The sequence below is a fragment of the Nelusetta ayraudi genome, unplaced genomic scaffold, assembly GCF_046127955.1.
Source record: "Nelusetta ayraudi isolate G7.1 ecotype Tasmania unplaced genomic scaffold, CSIRO-AGI_Nayr_v1 ptg000083l, whole genome shotgun sequence".
Taxonomy (NCBI): Eukaryota; Metazoa; Chordata; class Actinopteri; order Tetraodontiformes; family Monacanthidae; genus Nelusetta; species Nelusetta ayraudi.
Genome location: NW_027466133.1, coordinates 1163160 through 1174138, shown reverse-complemented (window position 1 = coordinate 1174138; position 10979 = coordinate 1163160). Strand labels below are relative to the sequence as shown.

Sequence of the window (10979 nt, the reverse complement as noted above, 5' to 3'; positions counted from 1 at the left end):
AAACGCTGTGGATCTTCAGAAAACAGAATAATTAGCCATGTGTTTACAGCCAGCATTCCACTGAGGAAGGAGAGGAAGTGCGCGTGCAGGAAGACACTTGTTGAACAGAAATGACGTTTCCAAGGTTCCTTAGCGCGACTCGTCCACCTGCTGCCGTGCAGCAGGTGCAGTTTGAGAAATGACAGACACAGGTGAGGCAGGTGATCACACGGAGGGGGGAGGGGAACACTGGGAGGAAGCCACCTGGGAGGGGTAACGAACTTCTACCTGACAGCTTCATTTCCAAGATGTTCCAAAATGATGTTCAAGATGTTCACAAAGGTGATGGTGCGTGACTAAAACGCACAGCAAGGTTTTAGAACCATCGTGAACGTGGTAGAACCGAGACGCCTTCAAAAAAAGGTGTTACGTAAGAAAATGCTGCCATCGTGTGGTCTGTTTTTATTTGTCGCCTTTATGAGCCGTGAGATTTTTTTTTTTTCCTCCTCTACTTTTGTCATTTGAAACTCTTGTTAGAGGTTTGCTTACTCAATGAGAACAGCAGAAAACTGCTGCAGCTTTTCACTGACACAACACCATCTGCTGCACGGATGGCATACAGTGTTTGTCGTGTTGCTTGTTGTTTTTTCGGCCTGGGAAAAAAAAAAAAGACAAACAAGCCATAATAGTCATAAAAATGAAGTGAGTAAAAACCAGAGCTCTGCTGAGCCTCTGCAGCAGGTTCCAGTGTTTCAGTTTTCTTTACTGAGCGGTGACTCATCCACAGTGAAACCAGTTTACTAACCGTCGACTCCGTTGTGGTTTGAAGCCGTGAACACAATGAAACTCGTGACAGCTTGAGGTCGCACCAGGATAAGTAGAGAGTCTCACTTTATAAAGAGAGGCTGCAAAGCTCGAATTAACTATAAACGGAGTTAAATCCATCCATTCTGCTTTTTTTTTTTCCAAAGAGGTGTTGGTGCTGTCCATACTTTTCAGCATCTCTGCGTCTATCTCTCTCTCTCTCTATCTATCTATCTATCTATCTTTAACTTTCTTTAACATTGAAGATGTGTTTGCTGTTCAAAGCTTGACTAATAGTCCAACATGTCCAAAAATTCTTTTCACTGTTTCCAGGCAGATTTGAACGAATGAATGAATGAATGAATGAATGAAAAAATAAACAAACACAAGTTACAGCCAGCAGCAGCTGTCCCGAAATAGGTTAGAACGAGGGCAAAGAAAAGGTTCGTGCATTAATAATTGAGGCCACAGCCTGTTGTTCCAGGATGCGTGTCGTCATATAGTTGCGGAAGTGGTTCGCGCTGTTTGCGGAGGAGGAGGAGGAGGAGGAGTGGAGGGAGGCGGGACGGGAACCCAAAACACTCCGCCGGAGATGGATGACCACCTCGACAGGTCTCCTCTGATTTATCCTTAATCTTTTATTCATCTATTGATTTATTTTATTTATTTATTTATTTTTTACCGTGAAACGCCGCAGTTATGGGCGCGCTGCAGTCCGCACCGACACATCCGGAGTACGTGGATCTGGCGGAGAAGACGGGCTGTGAGTAGTATCGATCAGCTTGGCAGCTTAGTGTGTGTGCGCGCGCGTGTTTCCCACGGAGACGTTGCGTGTAGGAGGCGTGCGCAGGCGAGAGCGCTCGCGTTGTTTTCCCCTTTATTTATTTATTTATTTATTTATTTATTTTCGTTTAAAGGGCAAATCCGTCCTCTTGTCGGCAGAAGATCGCAGATCGCTTCCGTGTCACTCGGCGCGTCTTTTCCATGTCTGAGCGGAGACAATGTTTTTGCTGCAGGCCCGTTGAATAATTCAGACGCATGCAGCTACATGGGGGGAGTGTAACTTAAGCCCGGTGTACACAGGACGTCCACACACGCGCACGGACACACTTCACCTGTAGCCACTCACGGCTGCAGGCAGCACAGTGACCACAGGTGTTTTGCATAAAAGATGCAAAGCTTCCTGGTGCAAAGTCGACTCATAACTCGTTAGTATTTGGGCGGCGGGGGGTAAACTTAAAGGACCCCTTATTGTACATCCCCCACCTCCTCTTCCCCCCTTCTCCTCCTCTGCTTGAGCGTCCCGAGATGAAAATCAGAGTCATTATAGAGATTATGTTCCAGCACTTTAAGAATGCAACGAAAATTCGAGCCAATCAAGACGAAAGAAAACAACTGAACTCTGGGCAGAAGTATAAAAAAAATCTATCATAGAACTGAACAGCATTCACAACTTTACAATGAGTATATATCCCTTGGAAAAAAAATGCCCCTCTGTTTACAGGTTGCCGCTGCAACAAAAAAACACTTCCTGCTACATCTGATACTTTGCTTTCACAAAAAAACAAAACAAGGGCGTATACAACCAACACCTGACAATGTTATGCTTATTTTAATGCAGAGTGCAACATCATCCATCTAAACCCAGATTTGTCTCTCTTGCAGTTTCTCTGGAGCAGATTGCCGTCCTGCACAAGAGGTTCAAGCAGCTGAGCCACAGCGAGGAGACCCTGCGGTGAGGCCGACTCCTGTCCTTTGTTTCGCTCCTTGGTGACTTTTGTCTCGTCTTTTTTTGTCTTCCCCGCTCCTTTTTCAAACCTGCTCAGCAGGCTTTTCTCCCACAGACCTCAACCCTGTGATTAAAAACAAATCCTGTAACAAGTGCCACTCCTTCAAAAAAAACAAAAATCCTTTCTTGGCTCTCTCAGGAGAAACGACTTCAATGGAATCCACGACCTGATGTGCAATCCCATCCGCTCGCAGATCATAGAGGCCTTCTTCGACAGGAGGTAGAGAGATCTGAACTTCTCTCCGTCTCTCGGGGAGGACCATCGTGTGGTTGGATGAAAATGTCAGCGCTGGCCTCGCCACTGTCTGTTCTCTCCAGGAACTTCCATCAGAACGGCGAGGGCACGGTGGAGGAGATCGGCTTTGAGGAGTTCCTGGTGGTCATGTCCCACTTCAGGCCGCCGTCACTCAACATGAGTGAAGAGCAGCGAGAGCACGTCCGGAGGGAGAAGCTGAGATGTGAGCGCCCCTAAATCAAATAGAAGAAGAAAACAAACAAGTAAAAAAACACACACACACACTAGCCCACGATTCACCACGTTTGTCTCTGCAGTTTTGTTCAACATGCACGACACGGACAATGACGGGACCATAACCCTGGAGGAATACAGACACGTGAGCAGGATTTGCATAAATTCTTCGTCTATTTTTTTTCTCTTCACCTTGTTGATTGGCCAACATTTTCATTTGGAAGTTCTACACTGTCCATCTAACTAAGCTCAGCCCTCATGTGTTTACATTCGGCCTCATCGCCTCCTTTCGCTTGTGACAAAATAGGGAAGCTACTGCCTCAGCCTGGCCTGGCCGGGCCTGAGGTCTGGGGTTTAGGGCTTGAAACCACAAAAGAAGTTAGAGGAATAAATACAGGAAGTGGCGCAACTGCTATTAAGGAAGGAGTGCAAACCAGGCCCCCAGAATCCAAGATGGCGGCCAATTCATTTCAATGAAGTTGCTCATCCAGCGCATACACCAAATAAGTTTTTGACTTCCCCATTAATGAGCTCATAGAGCAATGTGCAGTACCGTCACTTCCCATCATGCCTCTGTTACTCGCATGATGTATTTGGCCAATCAGAACGATCCTGGAGAAGGACTCTTACAGACACGTCAGGAGGCAGCCAATCAGAGAACGAGCTGAGACACAGTAGCACGTACAACATTGTGATATCACGCTGGGAGTAAACTATTTTCTGGTGATTTTCTGGCCTTTATTTTTTTTTTAAATGATTAAAAGACCATAAGTGAAAAATATACAATAGAAAGATTTGCGATGAATCGCAATTCAGGTCACAGTCGTCCTGTCAGTCGTCTTAAAGGTGTTTATTTTTGCATTGCGGTCTATGGGGAAAAATGCTTTCTCGGCCCATGGGATTTTTTTCTGCAGTACCTCAAGTGGCCACTGGGGAAAATCGGCAAATCGCCATATTGCCAGTCTGGTATCCACTTCTTATAATACATCGTGCAAACTCTGGCAGCAGCAACTGATAAATGAATGGAAAAGCAAGTGGATTGCAGGGCGTGACTCTGCCCTTATACCTGGGTCACTGGGATTAGGCTCCTCCCCCTGTAAGTGAGTCAACGGTGACTTCCTCTCCCCTCGTGTGTCCAGGTGGTGGAGGAGCTGCTGTCCCGCAGCGGCGCCCTGGGGAAGGAGACGGCCAAGAGCATCGCAGACGCCGCCATGCTGGAGGTGGCCAGCATTTCGATGGGTCACATGGTGCGTGCGCTCAGTGACATCACAACCATCGTCATCAGACTGAGTGCTTCTGACTTTTGTCCTTTCTTCACAGGAGCCGGATGAATTCTACGAGGGGATTACATTTGAGCATTTTCTTAAAGTATGTACCAGCTTCTTTTATCCTCAGAGACTTAAGCCGCGTTCACACTGCCAGGAAAAATCCGCTTTTTGTAGTCTGAACAGTCACAAATCACACGCAAAACAGATCGAAACCACATTCGGACAGATCTGGACAGCGTCTCAGTCTGAACAGCTCCAAACACACCGATGGGTTTTGACTGTCCGTGACGTCACTCTATGTGACGCAAGACCCAATGTGCCAGAGCAGAGGGCGCCGTTGGAGGTGTGGAGCTGTAACGTAATGGAGCAGACATAAGAAGTAGAAAACAGCAGTTCCTGGACAGAGGAGGAAACTCATTGCCTCATCAGTCTGTGGGGAGGGAATGAATCGCAACAAGTGCCCCTGTCGCAATGATATGATCACGCTGGACGACCTCCACTCCAGTGTCGTTGCTACAGCAACCTGTCAGATGGGTCAATAATGCGGCCAGATCCCATTTGGACACTTGCTAAAATCAGTGTGGACAGTCAGCCATAAAAATCTGATTTGAGAAGGAATCTGATTTGAATGAGATTCGCCTGCAGTCTGAACGCAGCCTTTAATACTTACTTCATTGTACTAATACTCTACTTAAGACACTTAAGGAGGCTTAATGTACATTTTATAATTTAACTTTGATTCTTTTTAAGAACAACAAACCACATTAAACCATGTCAACCTTTTATTTTCAGTTGCTGAGTGATTTTGAGATCGAAGCAAAAATGAACATTCGCTTTTGGAACATGGACGCCACCACCATATGTAAGTGATCTTCTTCCCCTGCGCGCTGACCGGTGGATCCTCTCCGGGACGGCCAATTCACTGCGTCTCCTCCTGCGTCCTGAAAGCGGTTTGACGCCTGCGGCGGACGTACTTGTATGCCTTAACTTAACGTTTGAATATGAACTATGCAAATATCCTGTGATAACAAACAAAAAAAAACAACAACGACGACATGTATGCATGTGTGCTGTGCGCGTTTGTTTCATCTCCAGCAATAATATGAGGAGAGTAGCAGTCAGTAGCAGCCAGCAGTAGTTCAACAGAGCAATAATCTGACATTCTTTAGTGACTTCTTCAGTCTGGGCCCTTGCATGCAAACGGAGGCTCCAGGAGCTTTTGTGGCTGAGGAACTGTTTATAATCAGGGAACTTTTAGTTGGACCCCGAAAGCTACTTGACTGGAGTTTTATGAAAATGCCTTTGTTTTGTTCATCGTAGGAAATGTCTGACACACGGTGCATGCGAGTGCACGCTGTATTTGCACAATAAAACCCAAACACACCAGCTCCCCCTGCTGTACGTCATTTTCTTAGTCAAAGGGAAGTTTCGGTGGGTGAGTCAGTGAAAAGTCACCCGCTACTCGTAACGGCTCGACTGCCGCTTATTAAGAACTCAGCGCGAGGATGAGGAACTACAAAGATTTTAATGGCGCAGATTATTTTTTTTCCCCCTTCTTCTCAGCCTTTGCAATTCAATTAGAAGGCTGAAAGGTTTCCATTTAGAATTTTACTTATTTCTCCAGCAGAGCCGAATTAATGCCGCAGTGGGAAGGAGGAAGTAGCAACACAATTTTGCGGTCGGCACTTTCAACAGTTCCTGCAGAGTGCCAGGAATAGACGAAAAGCCCGGGTCAGCACTCACACGACGACTGCTATTATGTCATATCCTCAACATTTTCAGGCCGTGACGGCGAGTGCACACTGCCCTCTACAGGTCAAGCTGTGTAAAAAAAAAAAAAAAAGAGAAAAGAAAAGAATGCTCAGGCAGTTATTAAAGTGTTTAGGAATTAGTTCCGTTAAAAAAAAGACATGACTTGCAGCACTGTTTCAATGAAGCGTTGGTCTCAAATCACTCAACCAGGGAGAAGAAGGTTCATATTTGTCATTGCTGTTGCATCATCGTACGGTCACGGCCCTGTTATTGCAAGAACAGCAGTTTTTGCATCACAAACTTTCCCTTCCGACTCAGCAGGCCTCCAATCTGCAGGTTATTGTCGTTAAACGTGTCTTATATATACGTTTTATTTTTTTTAAACACCATGAACTTTTGTCCAGTGGCGTTTTTCCTCTAGCACGTACTTGACTCAGCTCAGGTTGTGATGGCTCGACTATACTCAGTATGGGTGTGTTCTCGTTTAAACATGGTACCAGCTCAGTGTGGGTGGAGTTACCACAACAAGGCAGGCCACAAATTCCATTCATATGTTTTACTATTTTGTATTTACGACAATTTTTGATGATACACTTTAGTAGGGCATAAAAATTCTTTGTTTAATACTGTTGACTCTAGAAGGAGAAACAATCACCTAAGTTGCAAAATCATTTGTTAACGCACAACTTCAGTCAACACAAAGCACGAAACTGCAGCAGGTTAAGTCCACTGATGTCAACGCGCTGGCGTGCGTTCAGAAGCCAACATAAGAGGCAGCAAAGCCAAAATACAAGCAGAATACGGAGTTAGCGTCGATGGCCAAGTGACCTTTTGCTCACTGCTGCGGGAAAAATGACTGTTGTCTGAACTCCGGCATCACTTTTGGTGAATGCCAGTTGCGGAGCCGACAGCATCAAGGACATTTAATGGATTTTAACGTTGCCGGTAAAAAGTTTTTTGTTTTGTTTTCTTCAGCCTCTTCTTCCGCTTCACTCTTCCCATCACGCGTTTTTGCTTCGTTTGGCTTGTTTTCGGAAGTGTGAGCGACTAAAGTCAGTGAAACTGCAGGTGGCGCTTAGTAGCATTTTGCGTGTCAGGAAATGAGCGAAGTAGAGCAGAGTTAATCCACTGCGGATGTAGCTTGGTGGACAATAGAGTGAAGTGGAGGGCAGGAGGTGGCGAGGCTGGCCTGAGGTAGCCTCTGTCTCGCCGCTTTAAATAGAGCCCAGATACGACAGGGAACTTGATTTATGACCCAGAGTGAATTTCCCCCCATCTACTTCTAGTTTCTTCAGAACTTGTGATCTGGCTTTGGATCATTTCGGCGTTACTTCATTCTAAAAAAAGAAAGAAAAAAAAAAAAAGAAACGAGAAACAAAAACAGCCCACGCTTCTAAGAACAACCGTTTCCTGAGAAGACAGGTTGACACACTTTGTCCATTTAGAAAAAAGTTCTCATATTGAGTTCCACTCCCACAACCCCCCTCAGCCCACCGTCGCCACGTCATTTGTGCTTGCATCCCCCCGCCGCCGTTGCCGCGAGGATGCTCGCCGCCTACTCATCCCATCAAGCCGGGCCGTCCTGCACCTTGTGACCGGCCAGACAGGCGTCACAATCTTTGCAAAATCTTTTCCTATCAGGGATCCAGCCTTGTGCTGCAAGACGTGCGTCACTCTGGAGTTCACACACAGTCAGCGTCTCAGCAGCTTCCTGATTTCTTATTTTTCTGTTTCTCCCTGCTTGCTGCGAAGGAGAAAGGAAAAACGCACCCAGCACCATTGTTTTTTTTTTGCACTTTTATATTTAATTTATTCAGACACGTTAAATAAAGTTCTATCAAATGTGAAAAAATAGGTTTAAATTTTCCAGTACCCCAGAAGTTGCTGCGAACATTTTATTCCTGCAGGAAGCAGGACGTAGAGCTGAAATGTCTTTGAAAACATTACATTGCATATCAAACAATTTAAATACGCACATAAATTGACATATATGTATATATAAATATATATATAAACTTTATAACAATACTTTTACAACATTCCCTCTTCTTTTTTATTACATGTAGGAAAATAAATACTAAATAGCATAAATAGGCTTCATTCCTCCGCTGTACCAGTTCTCCTCCGTGCCCCCTCAAGTCTTTTTGTCGAAGCGCCGACCTCCGATTCCTTCTTCAAGGCCGACCTCAGTCGACCCTCAGAAGAAGAACGTGTTCATCTCGGGCCTCAGCTTCCGGCAGAGCTGGTTCCTCAGAGTCCTCGTTTCCCGCACGACGTTCGACAGGAAGTCCTTGTAGCTGCGGAGGACCACACAGGCGTACACCTTCTGCTGGAAGACGTTCTGGGCCGGCGGCAGCTCTGTGGGGCCCGCGGGCGGCTCCAGCACCGGCAGGTTGGGAAAGAGGCTGCGGTGGACCTCCCTGACGGAGGCGGCCAGGCTCCTGCCGCGGGCCGGAACGGCACTGAGCTGAGCCAGCAGCTGGCTGCCGGGCGACTGGATGTCCACCTGCTGATCGTACACGCGCTTGAAGTGCGGCAGGAAGTCCTGCAGGAGGGAGTAGATGCTCTCCACCCTCTCGGGAGGCTCCAGGCCGGAGATGACCGGGCTGGGGACGTCCTTCAGAGCCACCTTGCAGAGGAATTCGGACATTTCCCCCTGAGAAGCTTTCTGCAAAAAAAAAACCAATGGAAGGCCAGGCTGCTGGTTAGTCATTGAGAAGCACAAAGTCTGGTGTTGTTCTTGAAGGTGGAGCTCATGACTTGAACTGCAAGATGCAGCGCTTTTTTAAAAAAAAAAAAAATATTCATTGTGTTGCCTGCTGCGTGCACTCACAAATGTTTTGAAGAGGTCGACGGATTCCTTGTGCGCCAGCCGGGCGACCCTCATCATCTGCTGCAGATGATTCCCGCAGTCCGGGTTCCTGCTGGCCGCCGCCACCGCCGTCCTTGGATCAACAGCCATAAGCAGCAGGAGCGAGAGTAACGCTGAGGAAGGGGGAAAGGAACTCGGTTTAGTTTTAGGTCGGCCCACATCCCTCCACGGCGGAGGGGGGAACTTGTTGTACGAAAAAACCACAAGTGTGAAGGCAGCAGGGCGCAAAAAATAGAGTACTGGGCTTCTTTTTTTTTTTTTAATATAAAAACGTTGTGAGAGTTACAGCAAGAGGCTCAGGAAGAGAAGAAAAAGCAGGCAAAAAAAGTTTTGTTTTGTCTGGGAGCTTTAAAGCTTTGAGTCACGTTCACTCATCAAGAGAAGAAAAAACAATGCAGCAATTGAAGGTGAATAATTAAATCCACAGTTTTCAGGCAGGTGTAACCAAGAAATAAATCAAGTGGCAAAAAGGGAAAAGAAGTCAAAGAAAAAACAGCTAAAGATTTTTCCGTTTGTTTTCTTCTTCTTTTTTGTCAAATGACTTCTGGCGTTCTAGCGCTGGGAGCAGAGGTGCAGGTTTGGAGACACTCACCGGGGGCCGACTCCATAAACCTTTGCAGGTGCACGCTCTTCACATGGCCGCTCATTCTCCTCTCAGTGTCACTGGCGACAGACTGTGGCGACTCGTCACGATCACACTGCTCTCAAAGCTTTTAAAAGACTGAAACCACACACATGTCATAAGGGGAAATGACGTGCACTTTGTGAAGAAACCAAATTTCCCAGAGTTTCCTCCTTTTTTTTTTTCGAAATTGTTTCTTCTTCTCTCCCTCTCTCTCTCCCTCTCTCTTGGTCTCTCACCCAGTGGGCAACGTCCCTACATGATCAGGCATGTCAGGGACATTGCCCTCTGATCAAAGTGGTGATCAGTGGGCTGAACCCTCATCCTGGCCCCAATGTGCAGAAGTGTGTCACACCTTTCGTAGAAATTGTGCGTGGAAAAAATAAAATGCATAAATAAATTCCTTTTGAGGTCAGCCCACAGCTTTGACCCAGCTCTCTGATTCAGCCTCTAGCGCCACCTAGCCAGCGGCGACTTCGGGGGAAAAGTGAGCTCATCATCACCACAACAACACTTTCTGCATGGTCAGAGCAAAATGCGCCTTGAGCAACAATTCCTGAGTTCCCTAAAGTGAATGAGGGGGGATGGGGGGGGGTGACTCACTAGAAATCAGGTGAGTTTTTTTTATTGTGGCTTTTCATTTGGCTTTAGTGGCTTTGAAATAATCTGGACACTGGACCACAGAACCGCACACTGTGCTGAAGAAGAAAAAGAACAAAAATCTGAGAGTTGTGATTCGTGTGATTAGAGACAACACAAATGTCTCAAACAGTGAAGACGATTATTGAGACCTCGGCTGAACTTTAACCCCCCCCCATCCACCACCACCATGGCACACACACACACACACGCGCACGTATGTGTGTGTGTGAGTCTTTTGTCAGCAACATATTTTGCTCGTTCCGTGCCGACGCCTCACTCAGGAAGCTGTTAAAGCAACAGGAAGTAGTTTCCCAATCAGGAACTTTTTAATGTGCGTAAAGGGCCCGTTTTTTTTTTTTTTTTTTTTTTGGGGGGGGGTTCTGCAGAATCACACATGCCGTGAGCACAGATGAGTGAGGAAGGAACAGGAATCATTTCCAGAGTCAAACGGTGATGATGTTGACGGTGATGACGGTGATAATGATGGTGATGCATGCGATTCTATTTTGTTTGAGAGGGAAAAAACCACAGAATTGTGTAAAAATATGTAATATGACCGCAGATTGTATTTTTTTTTTTTTTTCACTTTAATGTCTTCATCCCATCTCCGTCACCGCTGACTTTGAGGAGCGCTGTTCACTTCTGCTTCTGAGTTTCGGGTCAATCTTGCACACTGGAGCGGCCCAAATGAGCGCCACCTTGCTTTTGAAACTTTTCGTTACTCTCTCTATCTTTGATGGGGCGCCACGGTGGAAGGTTGCGGGTTCGATTTCGGGTCTGGG

General features: G+C 46.4%; 2 protein-coding genes across 2 annotated transcripts; one reads left to right on the top strand and one right to left on the bottom strand.

Moving 5' to 3' along the window:
• Positions 1-1339: 1339 nt before the first annotated feature.
• Positions 1340-5695, top strand: tescb (tescalcin b). Its single transcript, XM_076045038.1, has 9 exons — positions 1340-1395; positions 1481-1546; positions 2449-2518; positions 2712-2792; positions 2891-3030; positions 3125-3186; positions 4181-4288; positions 4362-4409; positions 5102-5695. The coding sequence occupies exons 1-9, from the start codon at positions 1380-1382 to the stop codon at positions 5177-5179; spliced, it is 669 nt and encodes a 222-aa protein (XP_075901153.1). The 5' UTR covers positions 1340-1379; the 3' UTR covers positions 5180-5695.
• Positions 5696-7903: 2208 nt separating this feature from the next.
• m17 (IL-6 subfamily cytokine M17) lies at positions 7904-9677 on the bottom strand. The gene is made up of 3 exons (XM_076045037.1): positions 9526-9677; positions 8895-9046; positions 7904-8729 (listed from the first exon to the last, which is right to left on the bottom strand). The coding sequence occupies exons 1-3, from the start codon at positions 9578-9580 to the stop codon at positions 8259-8261; spliced, it is 678 nt and encodes a 225-aa protein (XP_075901152.1). The 5' UTR covers positions 9581-9677; the 3' UTR covers positions 7904-8258.
• Between the last annotated feature and the right edge of the window lie 1302 nt (positions 9678-10979).